Genomic DNA, 18,265 nt, shown 5'->3' with positions numbered 1-18,265 from the left:
GTCCCCTCCTGCAAGCGTGGGGTGGCAGGGGGGTTCGGAGCAGCCCCTCACTTGCTTGGATTTGCTGGGTCTGCTGCAGGAGCAGGATGTCCCCAGCTCCATGTCCCGTGCTCAGGACAGATGTCCTCCCCACAGCTGGGAGGTGCAGGGATGTGCTAAAGGCTCTGCAGCCCCCGTCCCCATATCTGCCCCGCCACAAAGCCCCGTTGTGGTGTTACCATTAGGCATGTGGCATCTTAAACCCTTGCCTCACCTGGGTGTCAGGATGGGTGACAGCTTAGGAGGTGGCAAAGAAGCGCAGTGGGTGCAGCAGGCTGGCACCCAGCACCTCCCTTCCTGCCAGCCAGGCTCAGGGACACCCCGTGTCCCCCCCCAGCACACTGTCCCAGTCTCTCGGGGACAGCAAATTCAAGACAGAGCCTTTCTGCTGTGAGCCCCTGCTCCCCTTTGGGAGCTTTGGGTTGGGGAAATCCACATTGCCCACCCTGCTTTGCCACTCCTGGGCTGTGTCCCCACCCTGACGGGCACTGGGATCATCTCATCGGACGAGGAACACCACTTCCCACTGAGCGGCTGCCGCAGCAGAGCAGAGGTGCAGCACTTCGTCCTGGTTTCCCTCCCTAAGCCCACAAAGCAGAAATTTCCTCATGGGAAACCGCTGATGCTTGAATTGTGCCAGGATGAGCTGGAAACCATCCCAGTGGAAAATCCCCGACCAGCTCCACGGCGCCTTGACCAGCCCTAACTCGGGAACATGCCTCAGTGCTACGGTGGTACCCGATCCCCGGAGTGGAGGGGAAAACTGTGGGATGCTCCGAGCTGGGGACACTGCCCTGAGCCTCTGGATGAGCCATGCTGGCCCTGCATCCCCCCCGGAGGTCGGCTGGGCTTGGCTGGACGGGTGTGATGCTCACAGAGGGCTGCTGAGCTGCTGCACCTGATTTTCTCCTTTTTTCGTGAACATGCTAAAATGCATCTGTTGAGGTGGGTTTTACACTGGGGTGCTGGGTGGCATGGGCAGCCCCTGGGTCTGAGTGCTCAGCCCGTCGTGTCGGTGCCCACTGAGCGAAGCATCGCACCCCAAACACCTCCAGGAGCCCTCCTGGTCACCCCCCATCCCTCCTGGTCACCCCCCATCCCTCCTGGCCTGCAAGATCCTCTCCATATCCCCGCAGCCACGTCTGCCCTGCCAGGCCCAGCAGCCTCCCCGCAGGCGCCCATCAGCTGCTCCTCTCCTGCCCACCCCTTGCCCGTCCCCTGCCACCACCGCAAAGCCTCAAAGCCCAGAAAAGCCGAGAAACCTCTGGAAAAAGCAGGTCCCCAACACCATGTTGCCACCATCTCCCCGGTGGGTGCCTGTCCGCCTGCCTGCGATGCTGGCTGGGACCATCCCCACTGCAGGGACCTGCTCTCTGACCCCACCAGCCCCTTACAGCTGCCCCGATGCCACGGGGATGGACACGCACATCCTGGGACACCTCCAGGGAGCTGCACTTTGTTTGTAGCAGCAACCTGGTGTGTGTGTCCCCCCCAGCCCTGCGATTTGGATGGGGAGTATTAGTGGCATTCAGCCTGTCACAGAAAGTCCTCCCCTGTTTCAGCCTCTTGGTTTCTCCATCTTTCTCCTCTCCTCTCTCCCTCGCCCCCGCTTCGCACGCCCACGCGCCTGCGGGCACACGTTTAGGCGCAGGCTGCCCTGTGCCCGGGCGATGCGGGGATGAGGGGCTGGGGGTAGTGCCCGTGGCTACGGGCAGACACAGCTTCCCAGGCACTAGCCACCCGGCACCGGCACCGCCGAGCCGCTCCCAGGGGAACGCGGCTGCATGCCCCAGATTTACACACCAGCTCCAGAAAAAAAAAAAAAAAAAAGGCACCGAAACCAAAACACAGGCACATGCCTGCTCACTTCTGCGCCCATTTTACAGCCACACGCTCGGCGAGACACAGAGCATCCTTCTGCCCCGCACGGAGGACCCGAAATCTCCTGCTCCACCCTGGGGTGCTCAGTGCCCCCCAGGATCACCTCGCCATGCACGGGCAATCCTGTTTGCACACCCACGCACACCCACATGCACCCGGATCCCGGCACACGCGATGACACCCCCGACCTGCCGAGCTCATCCCTCCCTGGCAGGAGAGCGGGGACAGGCAGGGCTGGGGCTTACCCCTGGGGCACTGGTGCTGGGACAAGGGCAGGGGTAGGAGATACCCTGGGTCTCTCCGAGAGCCACCGGGATTCTCCAGGGGCTGGCAGGCATGCTGGGTGTCCTGCAGGACCAGCCAAACACTGGTGAATCCACACGGAGAAATTCCCTAAAGAAATGCGAGGGGCTCCCGCCGCTTCGGCTTTGCTCCTCGGCTGTCCCGTCCCTCCTCCCGGCTGGAGAAGTTCCTGGGGGAGCCAGTAGCATCCTCTTTCGGGAGCAGCTTTTCCATAAGAGGGGCAGCCACCCCTTCCTCAGGCAGCTCCAGCCCCCTGGGGTGACCCAAGCCCCCGGCCAAGCACCCATCAGCAGCCACTGGAACTCGGGAAGGGACGGAGCAGGCAGTGCTGGGGTTGGCAGCCCCCATCCTAACCCAACTCTCCCCTGCCGCTTCCCGGTGCTTTTGCTCTGTGCCCATCTCCTTTCCCCCATCTCCGGCCATTCCCAGCGCTGCTGAGGCTCTTCCCAAGCCGGGGCACAGCTCCGAGCATCCCAGCCCTGTTTTCCAACTTACTTGCCCAGTTCCTCGAAGAGCTGGTACTCCTCGGTGAAGCGATTGCAGGTGATGGTGGCCATCCCGAGGGGCTGGAAATGCTCCCTCCCCAGTGCGGAGTTTGGGACAAGCAGCTCTCCTCTCGCTCCCTCCCTCTCCGTGTGCTCCCGGGGCTCTCTCCTCGCCGAGGTAAATAAGGGAATATGTTTGATTGACAAGCCCGGAGATAATGATGAGGGCAATTTGTCTTCTCAGCCTCACAAGCCTTCGTCAGCATCCCCGTCCCCATGGCGACCACCGCTGCCAGAAACGCCCTGTTTCTGTTGCCGGGGCAACTGCTTCCCAAACCCGCCGCCCGCCCGTGGGGACCAGGGCCCTGCTGGGGGACCCGGCCTCGGGGGCTGCCCGGGGGGGTCACCCGGCTGCTGCGGGGAGGGGGAAAAGTCTAAAATGCGAATATTAACGGCAAATTAAAGGACATGGCAGTGGTAGAATAATTGGGGCAAAAAGGGTTTCCATGGAAACCGTGGTTTCCATGTTGCAGGAGGATGCTGTCACCCCGGCAACTGCTCCCCCCCCTCCCCCCCTCCCCAAAATACAGGCCTTGATGGTGGCCAAAGCGGCATCCCTCCGGGGATTGGGGGGGGCTGCGGGATGGGGGACACGCTGGGGCAGGTGGGAGGCAGATGGAGCAGAAGTGTGTCAGGAGAAGCTGGAGAAACCATGGCAGGTCCCCAGGTCCCCAAACTGGCCTGCCATCAGGCGGGCTCCCCGGGGGGGGCTGGCCCCGATCGCTCTGCAGGGGAGGGCTGTCTGGCTGCTCCTCTCTTCACACCCCCCGGGGGGGGGCAGGTCCCAAGGGTCCCCCCTGCCGTGGAGTGAGTGTGTTTGGCCTAAAGCACAGCCCCAGGGGAAGGGGGAACAAAAAAGCTGTGTCCCCTGGGCTGTCCTTTCCCTGTGGTACCCAAGCCAGAGCAGAAAGTGGGGGGATTTCAGGGTGGGAGGGAGGAGGAAGGTCTGCCCTCCTCCTCCTCAGGCTTTTTGCTGCCGAGTCGCCTCTCCGCAGAGTTTAACATTAAAAAAAGAAAGCAACCACAAAAAGGGCAATAAAAAGAGTAACAAGGTCCAAGACGGTGGGGGGGAAGAGGTCTACCTCTGAGCCCACCTTGCTGCTGGCACCCTGGCAGCACTCTCTCCTCCAGCCACACCACCCCTTGCACTCTCCCACCTTCTGACACCCTCCCTCACCCCCAGCAGAGATTTCCTCTAAGCTTTTGTCCCATTTCTGGATGATTTTGCAGCAGAAGGAGTCCCCGCCATCCCGGGAGAAGGGGCTCCCACCGCCAGCTGGGAGGGCACTGCCTTTGGCAGCTGAGATGGATTGAGTTCCCTTTCAGGCTGCCACGGAAGGGTTAAAAGGAAAAGAAAAAGCTCCAACCAGACAAAAATAGGGAGAAATCTTCGAGAGGAGAGAGAGAAGGAGGAGCAGAGAGAGGGAGAGAAGAAAGGAGGTGGAAGTGGAGGAGGACAGCAAGTGGCGGAGTGAGGAAGAAGAGGGGGAGGAGGAGAAAGGTCTAATGGCTTTTCCATTAATTGCACCATTACCCACCTTCATTCCCCACCCTGCAGCCCCGCATCCAACCTCCTGCTCCTGCGTGGCCCAGCCAGAGGAGACCCTGCGGCCCCAGTGGCAGGGCCCGTTTCCCACCCGTGGGCAAGGGGACGGAGGACACGGTCCCCAAGGGCTGGTGGCCTCAAGACCCACCCTGGCCATGCCATGGTGCAGGTGGAGCACATGGGACGTCCTCACTTGGGGTGAGGGTGATGCACATGCACGATCTGTGCCCAGGGACACGATGGTCCCCAAACTTTGGGGTCCCCAAAATCTGTGCCCAGGGACACGATGGTCCTCCTTGCCCTTGCATGTCTCCCTCCCATCCCACTCCCACGCAAAACTGGCTTCATTTGCCACCCCCCGGGGACATGCTGGGAGGTGGGTTGTTGCCATGGGGGGCCAGTGCAGCCGGCTGCTTGGGGGGGTGTTCTCCTCCTCCAGCTTTTTGCTGCCAACCCCCCGGCCCCCCCACAGCCCACCCGGAGCCAAAGGGCGAGAGGAAGAGCCCCCCCACACCAGAGCCCCACGGATGCCCGTGGGCAGCTGCACCCCCACCACGCTCCCGCCCGCGCTAACGTACGTGTTCCCGTGGGCGCTGCGGTGTGACCTGCTCCCCCCCCTATTCTCTCCCCCTTCCCGTGCCCACCCCCACGCTGGCACACGTGTTCAGCCCCACACGCGTGACTCTGCGTGCTCCCGTAGCCGGGAGGGAGGGCGGATCCATCCCTTCCTCCCCCCAGGTCCCCCCCGCTGCACCCCTGACCCCTGCACCCCAAACTCTTTGCTCGGGGCAGGGGGTGATGGCAAAGCCCCCCATGGGGTCCCTCCCTAGGTTTCTTCTGCCTGGCAGAGGTGCAGCTCTCCAGGAAGGGTTTCTCCCTCCCTGCCCTCCTCTCTATTATTTTTTTTTTCCCTTTTTCTTGGTATTTTTCTCTCTCTGAGAGTGAGGGGGTGTCAGGCTTCTGGGTGCTGAACAGGCTCTGCTTTGCCCAAGTGGGAACTGCCACCTGGCTCAGCTCCCCAGTGCCTGGGGACAACCCAAGGGGAGCAGAAGCTCTGGATGGGACCTCTGGGGGCTCTCCCACCAGCTCCCAGCAGAAGGGAGCAGTCCCAGCCTTCTCCCAGGGACCTCAGGATCCTCTTCCAACGTCTCTCCTCTGCCAATGCCTCTGTTCCTGGCCACCCCAAGATTCGCTCCTTGCTTTGGAGAGTCCTGCTGCCGTGCTCGGGTCTGGCCACCTGATGGAGACCTTCATCCCCAGTGGCTCCTCTCCATCACCCGGCTTCCTCTCCAGAAATGCCTCCTGCTCTCCCCACGCCTGCTTCAGCTCTACCTACAGGGATTTAATTTCTACATCCCAACATGGGATTGCCCCATCCCAACTCCATCCCACCCATATGCCCATCCCCATCATGTCCATCCCATCCTCATCCCCACCCTGATTCCCTCTAGCCAGCAGGGTGGAGGCAGACAGTTCATCCTGAGGGACGACACTACCCTTCCATCCTTCCCTGCCCTCATCTCCTCCCAGACCAGAGCCTTGATGGCCCCAGACGCATCCCCCTGCCCCATCCCCTTTGCAGGGCTCCATCCTGCACCCAGCTCCCACCCCGGGGTTTGGAGCAGCCCTGGGTCCACAGGGCGGCTCTTTGAAGGGTGGTTGGGAAGGAGGAGATAGTCCAGCCCATCTTCAAACACATCTCCTGGGTGCAGCATCAGGGCTGGGCAGGGAGCTCCACCACCCGAGCATCTCACCAGCTGCCTTAACCCCTTGGCAGCCAGAGCACACAGACACTCCCACGGGGCTTGGACTGTATGAAAACATGGGATTTTGGCACATTGCTGCATTATTTTCCCCCAGAGATCATTAATGAGCAGTGGTGGGATGGGGAGCCCACGCGGCAGCCACCACCTGCCCCTTCCCAGCCCAACTTTTGGCTACAGCAGGACTGGAAACTGCAGTGAAGGACAACTGCTGTCCTCAGGCTGGAGGCTCTGCACTCTCCAAGCACCCAGAGACGCCCCTGCTTTCTTTTCCTCTTTGGTTTTGGAGACTAAGACTTTCCTTCAACTGTTTCTTTTTGTAAAAATTCAGAATGCAACTTTTTTTAATTAAAAAAAAAAAAAAGAAAGAAGAATGCAGATCAAATGCTATGGCTACGCTGACTGCGCCAATCCGCCATCAGTCCTGCAGATCAGAAACCAGGAATTAAGCAAGACCAGACGAACCTTTTCAGGGGGATATTAGTAAAAGCGAAGGGAGAAAAATCAAACATGTTTTCATGGAAATTTCCATTTTTGAAGAAGAAAAAAAAAAAAAAAGAAAAGAAGGACTAAACTTGGATGCGTTTATATAAATATGGAAATGAAAGCCGTTTCCCGAGCCTTGTCGCCGCCCCATGGCCAGCTCCGCTCTCCCGCTCCCTCCGGCACCGGTCCCCCCTTTGCCATGACTCGTGCCCGAGCCCCCCGCACCCGTCACCCCCTGCCCTCCTCCGGTGCAGCCTCCAGCAGCCTCCTCTTCTTCAGCCAAGAGTCGCTTCATATTCAGCAGCCCGTTGGCTTTGCCAAATTGCAGCTGGCACCGCAGCCCCGCTACCGGTGGTGGCCACGTGTGTCCTGGGGGACCAGGCTGGCTGGTTGAGGTAGTTGGAGGACGTGCAGCATCCTCCTGGTGCTCACCTAGGCTGGGGTGATGCCACAGGACCCAATTCCCATGGAGCAATTTATGGAGATGGGGCATCTTGGGGCTAATGGAAGAGCTGAGTCCACCTCTCAAACCCATCCTTGATGCCACCAGAGGGGAGGTGGCCGTAGGGATGTGGGGGCCAAGGGTGATGGGTGTGTGCAGAGCAGCTGGGACGGGCACACACACTGCCACGCTCCAGCTCTGCAAACTCCTTCCCATCTCTACAACCAGAGGCCTCCTCTATTCCGCTGTTAGCTTTTTCTTTTTTTTTTTTTTTTTTCTTTTCTTTGTTTCTATAGAAAATCCCAATTCCCCCAAATAATCCAGCAAAAAAGAAAAAAAAAAAAAAAAAAAAAAAGGGAAAAAAAAAAAAAAGAAATACAAACGTGTCATTGCATTCTCTTCCCGTCCCCGTCCCTCTCTCACACACAGGGCTTGAAAGCGCACTGAAAGGTATTCAGCGTGCGCGCTGCCAATTGTCACATCTTTCAATGACAGATTTTAAATGAATGTTATTTTGCAAAGGAGAGAGAGAGAGAGAGGGGGAAAAAAAATAAAAAGGAAAAAAAAAAAAAAAAAGCCCACACTGCTCATCCAAGAGCTGACAAGTCCTAACGGGCCTCATTTTCCAGAGACAAAAATAACTATTTTCAAAATTCACAGCAGGGCCTTCGCCTACACACGCTGCACCAAGAGAAACCTGTGGGGAGAAATGTAAAACACATTGTGTAAATGGAAATGCACCATGCATCCAAAACGCTTTTAAAGCTATTTACCCTCTTTCATCCTGGCCCGGCTCCGCTCCCAGCGCACGTACGCGCGCTCGCTCCCCGCCGCAGGCATGGGGGCACATCACTTCGCTGGCTGCCCCGGTACCTGAGCCGTGGGTACCCCGGCAGTGGCACGGGCTGGCTCCCCACGGCAGACGGGTGGTGGGGAGGTGTTTCCCCCCCTACGCGTGCGCTGCCGGGGGAGCGGTGCCCATCTGCCGCGAGGGGACGCGGTGCGGAGCTGGCAGGAGGGAGGTGTCCCCATCCCCGTTGTGGCTTTGAAGCTCTGTACCTACAGAGCCCCACATCAGCCTCTGTGGAGATCTTCTTGAGATCTTTCTTTGGCTGGTTCAGCAGCAGGGCTGCTGTGGGGCTTGGGGACAGCCACATCGCTCAGAAGGGGCTGCCGGGGTGGCTGGATGGTTGGGTCATAGTATGCACAGGGAGGAACACGGGTGCCTACAGCCATACACATGGGGGGTCTGGCCAAACGGAACTGTGGATGAAAGGATCTGCTGGGCAGCTGACCCATGTGAGGTCCACCAGAGCTTGGGGCAAACCTGCCCCCTAAATGTGGGGCTGCGGGGAACCATCTGTCCTCTGAGTGCATCCAGGCATGTCTCTGTGGGCCATAGCTCCTCGCTGGGGCTGCTCCCAGCCCCCCGAGACAGCAGAGAGGAGAAGCCATATCCCCACATGAGGTCCCTGTAGCAGCAAGGCTGAGTCCAGCCTTGGTGATCTTGGTTCTGACATCCATGGTCAGGAATCTGTCCTTCCACAAAGAAGTATAATAGAGAAATGTCGTGGTCTTGGGTTTTGGGGGAGGCCCTTGAGTTCCTAGAGCAAGAGCAAAGGGGGCAGCTGCCTGGCAGCAGGCAGAGGGTCAGGAGCACCTATATACAGGGAAACGGTGAGGGACAACCTGGAGGCAGAGGTGCCGGGGCTGGCCAGCCCCTCTGCACTGCCACTGCAGGGTCCCACACTTTGTCCTGGCATTGCAATGGCCAACACTTAAAGCTGGTGATTGCCTGCAGATTCCTTGAGGAAAAGGTCCCTCTCTTTGGAAGGAGCTGTGCACGGGCCAGCCCAGCTCAGCAGACTTTACACCACCACCAAGCAGCGCGGCTGAGCCCACATTGTCCTTCCTCGCCCACCGGGACCACCGGTCCAGCCAGAGAGGAGAGGTGTCTTGTGGTGAACCTCAGAGCAAGGGAAAGCAAGAGTGTGCTGGCCACCTCCCCGTCCATCTCTCTCCCTCGCTCCCACCCCACAGCACTGCTGTCCAGAGCTCCACCCTGACCAGAGTGGGTCGACGCTGGGGGAGTCTCCCATCAGATGCGATTGGACATGAGCCTGGTGTTCAGCTTGCGGAAGAAGGAGCGCAGCTTGCAGATCTTGCACTTCTTCTTCTTGTTCCTGCTCTTCAGGGGCTCCCCGGTGCCTTCCCACTCCTCCGTCTCGTCCTCGCTGGCCCAAGGTCCCCAGGCGCCGCCGTTGAAGTCTGGGTGAGCCCGGGGGTTCTCCGCAGGGTACCGCACTGGGATGGCTGTCCGGTTGTAGTGCACCAACCTCATCAGGAGGGTTCTCACCACATCTGGGCGCTGGTCCGAGAGGTCGTAGCGCTCGTAAGGGTCAGCAGTGATGTTGAAGAGCCACACGGACTTCCTCAGGCCGTCGGTGAGACGTTCCAGGTTCCACCAGCTCCCTGGGAAGTTGGTCAGGGTTTGTGGGGGGATCCAGTCACTGTATCCTGGGTCACCAGTGAGGAGCTTCCACTCCCCAACCCGGATGGAGGCTTGCACGGCCGTGTTCCAGATGCCGAAGCCATCCTCCAAGGAGCCATACTTGGCGTGGTTGTACAAGGGATCAATATTGTGCAGGATTTCAGTTCGTGGCGAGTCCTTGCCCTCACTGATGGCAGGCCAGACATTGTAGCCATCCAAGCCTGGGACGTTGCTCAGGTTGCCTCTGGCCAGGCTGACCAGAGTCGGGTACCAGTCCGTGATGTGAACCAGTGCCCAGCTGGTCCGGCGCTTGCGCTTGATCAGAGGACTGTGGACAAAACCAATACCACGGACTCCCCCTTCCCAGTATGTCCCTTTGCGGCCCCGTAGTGGCCAGTTGCTTCCCCCGGAGAAGGTCTGCCCACCATTGTCGGTGGAGAACACGATCACGCTGTTGTCGTAATAACCGTACTTCTTGAGGGCCCAGGTGATGTTCTTCACCGCTTCGTCCATGCACGTCACCATGGCGGCATACTTGCGGCGAGCGACGTTGCCCATGGAGCGGTAGCGGTAGATGTACTCCTTGGGTGACTGCAGAGGCGTGTGGACCGCTTGGAAGGCCACGTAGATGAAGATGGGCTCCTTGGGGTTATGGGATGCCAGGATCTTGTTGACACGCTGGGCATAGAGCAAAGTGGAGTACTTCCCACTCTGGTCCCAAGCCACATCCTCCCCTTCGTGCAGGTCGTAGCCACAGACACCCGGCCCATCGCAGTTGTCGTAGGTGTAGTAGTCCACGTTGCCCGTCAGGGAGCCCAGGAAGGTGTCAAAGCCCCGGCGGGTGGGCAGGCATTCCTTCTTGTAGAAGCCAAGGTGCCACTTGCCAACCATGTGTGTGGAGTAGCCAGCTTCCTGCAGCTTCTGGGGCAGGGTTACCTGGTCGAGGGGCAGGCAGTTGGGCTGCCGAGGGCGGATGATGGAGTGCTGCAGCCCTGTGTGGATCTGGTACCTGCCGGAGAAGAGCCAGGAGGCATCAGTGGTGATGGGGAGCAGTGCTGGGTGGCACTTTACATACTGGAGACCCCAAATGCATGTAGCTCTCCATATCAACCAGCCCAACCCCACGGAGCAAGCTCCATGTCAGAGCCAGGGAGCTCCTCATCCATCTGAATGTACCAAAAGCAGATGCAAAAGAAGAGAGAGGGGGCTCAGCAGAAATCTCAAAAACCCACTGACTGCTGCCCCAGGATGCCACCAGCAGTTGACCCTGCTGCTGCCAGACACGGTGAGGTGGTTGGGCTCTGCCAGGGCTGGGCAGAACAAGCAAGAGTTGTGTAGAGATGCCTGTGGGTATGGAGTGCACCACCTGGGTGCCCATGCATTCTTGTTCTTCCCTACTTTGCACACCCTGGAGATGCCTGGGATCCCTCTAGAGCCATCAGGAGAGAAGAGAGGTCTTTTCCTGGACCCCAGTGGGCTCTACCACCCCCAGGCAGTATGTAAACACATCCATAGGCACCTCCCTGGGGCCCAGTCATCAGTAGGAGGTGATCTAATGAGATCTACCTCCTACAGTGAGTGCTGACTTCCCAGCCCTGCTCCAGGGGAGGCCCCATTTGTCCCAGGAGGCAGAAGGGCCCAGGATCAGGGGAGACCTGACCATGTTGCCCTGGGAGAGGGTGATGGACCAGCATTCAGCCTGCCCTGGCCAGTGCAGCACTGAAAGTGCAAGCAGGAAAAGCATGGTCCAACGGACTCATAGATGGAGGAGAGAATGATCTTTTTACCCCACAGCCCAGCAGCAAATTCCCCCCAAGGACCAGTGTAAGAGCAGTACAGGACTGCCCTGGGGACACAGCTCCTTGCCCAGCAGCACCAAAGGACCTCATGGCCAGAGACCACCCTCTCCCAAAGTGACGTTGTCACCCAATGGCAAACGCATTTTTGGCCTTGCCATGTGCTACAATTCATCCCATGCGAAAAATCAACCATTTACCCAGGGAGCCTTCTAGAGAAAGCCAGCCAGACCTCTTTCTCTGGAGGATCTACATCATCTGTGAATACACCGGGGCATCTGCCTGACCAGGAGCTGGGGACAGAGTTAAGGAAGGGACAGAGAGGGGGACACGAGAGGGATGTGAGCAGGCGCTGGCTTACCTGCCAGTTATCAGCTGGCTCCGGGACGGGGTGCAGATGGGCTGGATGTAGTAGTTCTCCAGCTTAACACCTTCAGCTGCCAGCCTGTCCAGCGTTGGCGTCTGGATATCTGAGCCGTGATACCCGACGTCGTGGTAGCCCTGGTCATCCGTCAGAATGAAGATGATGTGGGGTGGCCTGGCGAAGGCGGGAGGCAGCGATTTCTCCATGGGGTCCGTGGCCACGTCGGCCACCAAACTGGGCTTCATCCAGTCCCAGGATAAATAGCCAAAGCTGAGCAGGCTGACGAGCGAGAAGCCCGTGAGGGCATAGACGGCCATCCCGGAGCACGCTGTGCTGCCTGCCAAGGGACCTACTGTCCCGGCATCGCCTCGGAGACACGGAAGCAGGAGGTCTCCCCCTCCTCTGGGAGAGTCCCCCGACCTACGGGATGGTCCCCGAAACCCCTGCAGCCGGTTTTGTGGGAGCAGCTCCCATCAAGGCACACTCCCGTGTGCACAAAGGGCTTAATCCGCCGGGGCTGGGGTTGCCTTCAGTCAAAAGAAAATAACCCTCGCGCCGCTCCAATCAAACACATCTGCACGGCAGGACGGGCTCCTCGCAGTGATTAACGGCAGCCCCCGAGCCGCTCACCAGCCGTCCCGAGCGCTGGAAACGCTCCCTGGCTTCTTGGGGTTTTCTCGCCGGTGCTATTTCTTTAGAAAGAACCCCAGAAAAACCTCGCTGGAGAAAGTAGTTGCCTTCTCCTCCGCTCCAGCCCTGCGCCTGCCTGGATGTCCGGGACGGCTCGCTCGGGATACGATGATCTTTTTCTTTAAAGTCCCGCAGAAGAGGGTGCTAAAGTTCAAGCCCAGGGGTGCCGAGCTCTCTCCTTCACCCCGCCGGGGAAGAGCCGCCCTCTCCTATTCCCACCCTCCGGTCTGCTCCCAGGCAGAGAGTCCCAACATCTGCCCGGGACGTGGGCTAAGCCGCCAGGTTTATGGGGAGCTGCAAAGCTCGGCCCCTCCCAGCTCAGCGGCTCCAGGAAAAAGCTGGGAAGCCCCGGAGCATGCAGGGTCCTAAGCGTGGTGTTCCCCGAGCTGCTGATAATTCCAACCTGGATTGCCCAGAGATATGTGACACGTGGGCCAGGGTCCCGGTGGGATGCTCAGCTGGAGCCCCCACAGCATCCAGCTGGGGAGGGCAGCGGGGAGGGCTGGGTTCCTGGGAGGGATTGCTGGAGCCAACTGCCCGCGCTGGCAAAATCACCATCCAAATAAATCCTGGGCAAGGGGGAAGCTGCAAAAACTTGTTGGGACACTCCTTGTGTTGAATAGAACCACCCCGAGCACCACAGAGTGGGGTGGGTGCTGCTGCACCCATTTTCCAGGTGGGGAAACTGAGGCAGGGAGGGGCCATTGGTGCCAGCCAGGCAGGAGCAAGGTTTGGTGTGAACCAGAGACTTCTGCCAGTGCATGGGGCTACTGGTCTGAGCTGGGGGTACTGGGATAAGGGGGCCCGGTCGGTGCCTTGATGCCCTTTCTGGACTCCCCCCACAATCTCTGTCCCTCCCCTGACGCCTCCAGCCCCCCGCACCCCACATCTCCCCACCACCCCATGCCAGCCTGCCCCTGGGCACTGCAGAAGAGTGGGCAGGAGGGAGCACAAGGCTCCCCGCTCCCAGGGATGGGGATGAATCCCAGGAAAGGCAAAGGGAGGGTGGGCTTCAGACGCGGGCAGAGACCCTCCTGGCTTTAGACCCAGGCAGAGGGGATGGGGAAAGGCAGAGACCCCACCGGGGGGTTTCCAGGAGCGCAGGGAGGGGTGTGGGGGGGACAGGAGTGGGAGGCAGGGATGGATGGATGGATGTTTTTCTGTGCCTCTCCCTGCTGGTGGAAACCCCTGCTCGCTCGAAGGAGTACGGCAGGGCTGGGTTGAGCCCTTCAGCAAGGTTTGATTAATCCCCAGGGGTTCATCACTCATTTCTTCCGCCCGCTCCTCTTCTCCCTTCCCACCACTCATCTGCCTCCTGCACCTCTCCCTCTCCCAACATCTTTAGTTTTGAACAATTCCCTCCTCTTGGAAAAATCTGGACCTGACTGAAGGGGAATAGAGGTGGGGGGTGGCTTGGGACCTTTGACTCCTGGGTCCTGTGTGCTCCTCCACCATTCCTGGTGGACTCCTGCATCCTGGGGAGACCCTTCTGTGTCCCCCTTGAGCTACCTGGGGCTGTAGAACTCCCCGAGCATCCCAACACACGGCTCCACGCACAGGGTTATCATCAGGGATTATAACCACAGCTCTTTCCAAATAATAACGAATAGTTGGTGTGGGTGAATATTACAGATCAGAGAAGAAACTGGAGATGTCGGGGCTGAGATGTGGCAGACAAACTGTGTTTAAGGCAGCACAGACCACTGATAAACTGTGTCTGGTTTGGGGTCGGTGGACTGAGCGGGGAGGGAGGTGTGGGAGGGGGGCAGCAGAAGGAATGTCCTGGAGCCCACCTCGGAGGAGCAAGAGCAGTGCCCAGCACTTCCCGGATGGATTTGCTGCTGCAGTGGCTTCTGCAGCCACGTGGTGGGTCGCATCCTGCTCATGTCTTCGGCAGAGGAAGCATGGGCTTGGAGAGTCTCCCTGAATTTCATTTGCTGTCAATGGCCAGAGCTCAGAGGGTTGAGAGGAGGGAAGGAGCCAGCAGCAGGGACGTGGGCACACGCTGGCACGGTGAGGGGACCTTCTGTGCCCGGCCAGGGCAGCCAGCTCAGGGAAATCAGTGGTAGGTCCAAGCTGGCCCCAGGTTTGGGGAGGAAACAGTGGGCTTAACTCAGCTCAGGGAGCTTTTCCAAGAGCTGAAGGGTGAATAAATACTGAATTTCTTGGCAGTGACCCTGCTCTGAGGGTTCGGGGACAGCTGGCTGGGTCCCAGCAGCACACGGACACCTCCTGGGGAAGGGGGATGCACAGCCTGGGTTTTCCTCCCAGAAATGATAAAAGGGTGAAAAGCAGCGAGGGGTGCGGGGAAACTACTCTAGACCCTGGGGAAAATGGGGTGCAATGGGACCCTCAAACCAGCCCCACTGAAATCTTCTGACGGGGAGGCAGGATGTGGGAGCAGCTGGGAGGGAGGAAGAGGAGGAGGAGGAGGGAGAGGAAGAAATGACAGCTCTGGAGTTTCAGGGTCAGAACAATTTCAGCTGGCTGAGGGTGATTAATGCATCACAAGGTCCAGGGGATGGAAAAAGTACTGAGGGCCTGCAGCAACCCCCCCCTCGACCGCTCTTAATTCAAGGCAGTCACTCATTCAGCCTCGCTCAAAGATGTCTCAAGAGCCAGGAGCTTCCTTGGAGAGCTCCGGCACGTTGCACAACGGGGAGGTTTCCCCTGGCAGCCGGCCTGGCCATGGATGCTGAGCCAGCCAGCAGCCCCTGCCTGCTTCGGTCCTGCATCTGCCCGGGCGAGGACAGCCCTGCTGCTCCCCGTCCCATCAGCTGCTGTGACAAAAGACACTGAATCACCCTCCCAGCCTGATCCGCCCTGGTTTTACCAGTCCAAGGTGATGGCGAGCCCCACTGGGTGAGCTGGGTGCTGGCTGCAGCTCCATGGGCAGAGCATCACCCACCTGCACCCCAACCGAGCTTCTCCAACCCACAGCATCACCCACCCGCCCCCCAACCCCACACATCCATGTGCCTCACATTGAGAAATCACACAGCAGCCGGCATAAAGCCATCAGCCAAAGCCTGATATTCTCCATTTTGGTACTTTTTTAGCCCAGTGACATGACCTGCGAGGCAGCAAACCCTGACCAGTGCCAGGTCCCTCCATGTCCCTGCAGCTGGCACAGCTCCTCGCGTTTGCACAGCTGGTTCTCTAACCAAATATTTGAATATTATTTTTTTAAAAAAAAAAAATTTCTTTTTTTTTTTTATTAATTTTATGTGGCCCGGGGCAAGAATGAAAATAATCACAGCCCTTCCTGCTTTTTTCTCCCCACCACCACCCCCCGGCTCCGGCCGCACTTGCATTTTGGCTCCGAAAGCACTCGCTGCAAGCGGGGTTATGCAAACAGGCTCCACATATTTCTCAGCGGCTGCGATCTGCCACGAGGGCCACACAGCAAAGTTTAAAACTAAGCTTCAAATCTTTTTTTCTTTTTTTTTTTTTTTTTTCTCCCCTTTTTACTTTATTTTTTAACCCTTTCCCGGGGCCGGAGCCCCTTCAGCCCTCAATACTGCCTTTCTCTCGCCATCAATGGGGCATTATGGCAGGGGAATTATTGAAAGCAGAACTCCCAGGCTTTACAATGGGAGCTCTGTGCAAGGCAAATATTGCACAATCTGTTTGCACGCTGCTGCCGGCTCCGTGCCCTTCCCCCTCGGCAGCCCCGCTCACGCCTCGGCCTCCGGCCTGCCCAAATGGGACCTTCAAAATAAGAAATATGAAAGGTTTTTAATAAGTCCCCTCTCTCCTTCTTCAGAGCAAGACATTTGACCTAACAGGGCATCGGGGAGCCCAGCCCGGCCTCGAGAAAACACAGCGCGTCGCTCTCGCCTCTTAGATGTTTAAGGGTTTCCGCTCTCCCCGTCCAACGTGTGATGCATTTACTTTTTTATTGGCGTGATGAAAGAGCCTAGGCAAGTCTGAAAAAGAAGGGAGCAGTCCCGGGGACGGAGAGAGCTTGTTATTTTGTCTAGAAGGGGGGAAAAAGGCTGACAGGAGGGGGCATTCCGCAGGGAAGGAAGGAGGCTGGAGGCATCGCCGGTCCCAAGCTTGGCAGGGGATGGGACTGGGGGTGAACACCTCTCCATTGACTTTGAGAGCCTCCAAGAAGTCCTGACCATCATGCCTTTGGCCTGGGGATGGATCACACTCCTATCCCATCTTCTCCCTGCCACAAATGGTCTTTGCTCCCCTGGTGTCTTATTTTCCACGGATATTTCCCTGGACCATCTCCCCTTCTGGCGCACAGCAGGCAGGCAGCACTTCTGCCAGGCAGCGCCAGGACCTGCATCCTCCCCACCAGCCCCCAAAATCACATTTTCCCACTCCAGGGCCTCATTTTCCCCACTGCGAGCCCACCACTTCCCTGCCTCCAGCCGCACAGACCCTGTGGGTAGAAGCTGATTTTCTAGCGGCAACCACTGCGGCAAGACCTCAACCAGATTACAGGGATGGAGCTTAGTTTGGGGGGAAACTCGGAGGTTTTGGAACACACCACAATTCTCTCTCTGGAAGCTGGAGCCAGGGGAGAAGAAAACAGCAAGTCTGCATGGGTTCCTGCTTATGCAACCCTCATCATCGTTAAAGGGCCGAGGAGCGTGGCAGCAGCAGCCATGACGTAGGATGCCAAAGCCACGGGGGGTGGTAGCACGTTATGGGGGCAGAGAGGAGAGCATCAGCCATCCCTCTGACAAGGGCTCAGCAGCACTGGTGGATGTTGTTCTTGGAGCCAAACAGCCCTTTTTTTTCTTTTTTTTTTTTTTTTTTTGTAATACCCTGCCCGTGTTTCGTGCCATTTGCGCAGTTGAAAATAATCATCATCATCAAAACGCACTTAGAAGCCGGAGCACAATATTAGAGCCTTTTCTAATGTAAACCATAGCCATTGGGCTTGGCCAGGGTTTGCTCCTGATCAAAACGCTGCTGCTCCCCTTCCTCCTCTCCCGGTCCCCCAGCACTAGCAAAACATAACATAAAAGCCCTAAATATGAGTGGGTTTGTCTCTTAGGCTGAGGAATTTTTCTTCTGGTTTTGGTCACCGATAACACATCTCGATGACTCTGCTAATTCTCCTGTGAAACAACTTCTGCCTCCTGCTCGCGTTTGCTTTCTTCCTTCCCCTTTCATTCAGGAGACTTCAGTCCATGGGCTCCCCCCTTCCTTGATAGAATATTCCTCGCCTTATCCCACCCCCCGGGGAAACTGCAGCTCGCCGCCTTCTCCTCTCCTCTCCTCTCTCTCTAACGACTGGCAGGCTCGCTTTGAAGAGCTGGAGAGGAGCCCGTGGGTTTGCCACCGCTCCTTTATTCCTGTGCCTTATGGCAAGCTTTCCACATCGCCTGGGTGCTCTCCCTCCTCGTCCTGCCCACCCCCCCCCCCCCGCCTCTTTCCAAGCCCAAAATCCAGCCCCCTCTTCCTTGGAAGCCAGGCGTTTCCTGCTGCAGCTTCCCAGCAGAGCCCCGGGGCTCGCGTGATGGTTGGCAGTCTGGCCGGAGAGTTCCCGGTGGATGTGAATCAGGGATGAGTTGGGAATGTGGACACCCACGGGATGCGGGGAGGACGTCAGGGGATGTGACTCGAGCCTGGCTTTGCATGCAGGACAGGCTGGAGGTGAGGGACCTGCCCAGCATTTGATGGCAAGCCAGAGAACACCCTGGGCTTGTGCCCGGTCCCATCAGGCTCTCATGGTTCAGGCTCCTGGGGTGGACATTGCTCTGCCCCCAACACATCGTCCAGAAGGACCGACTTTTACTAAATATATAGATATATATATAGAAAGAGTCACCGGTTCCCGGGCCTCCAAGGACTCTCTTTGAAGCAGAGAAGGTCCCAAGGCAGCGGAAGGAAGGATTTAAGCATTTAGCATAGCTGGGTTCTGGCAGCGCTGCTGTGTGACCCTGACACTGGCTT

General features: G+C 58.2%; 2 protein-coding genes across 8 annotated transcripts in view; both read right to left on the bottom strand.

The window, feature by feature from the left end:
* Positions 1–2,982, bottom strand: part of CAMK2A (calcium/calmodulin-dependent protein kinase II alpha) — a 35,524-nt gene extending 32,542 nt beyond the window's left edge. For 2 of the 6 annotated variants that reach the window (XM_014947979.1, XM_014947980.1), the window contains exon 1: positions 2,719–2,981. In XM_014947979.1, the coding sequence (XP_014803465.1) occupies positions 2,719–2,780 (62 nt within the window). In that variant the 5' untranslated portion in view covers positions 2,781–2,981. Of the gene's footprint in view, positions 1–2,718 lie in introns of all 6 variants that reach the window. The other 4 variants (XM_014947983.1, XM_014947982.1, XM_014947981.1 and 1 more) reach the window with 3 other exon arrangements.
* Positions 2,983–6,813: 3,831 nt separating this feature from the next.
* ARSI (arylsulfatase family member I) lies at positions 6,814–12,543 on the bottom strand. Of its 2 annotated transcripts, XM_014947818.1 has the most exons (3): positions 11,654–12,543; positions 9,073–10,505; positions 6,814–7,702 (listed from the first exon to the last, which is right to left on the bottom strand). In XM_014947818.1, the coding sequence occupies exons 1-2, from the start codon at positions 11,971–11,973 to the stop codon at positions 9,104–9,106; spliced, it is 1,722 nt and encodes a 573-aa protein (XP_014803304.1). In that variant the 5' UTR covers positions 11,974–12,543; the 3' UTR covers positions 6,814–7,702; positions 9,073–9,103. The 2 variants fall into 2 exon arrangements, with proteins under 2 accessions (XP_014803304.1, XP_014803303.1); XM_014947817.1 differs by having other exon boundaries at positions 6,814–10,505.
* Between the last annotated feature and the right edge of the window lie 5,722 nt (positions 12,544–18,265).

This window comes from Calidris pugnax, unplaced genomic scaffold (assembly GCF_001431845.1).
Source record: "Calidris pugnax isolate Ruff unplaced genomic scaffold, ASM143184v1 scaffold27, whole genome shotgun sequence".
In the NCBI taxonomy this organism is placed as follows: Eukaryota; Metazoa; Chordata; class Aves; order Charadriiformes; family Scolopacidae; genus Calidris; species Calidris pugnax.
The sequence above is the reverse complement of the archived record's forward strand: the minus strand, read 5'-3'. Positions and strand labels throughout refer to the sequence as shown.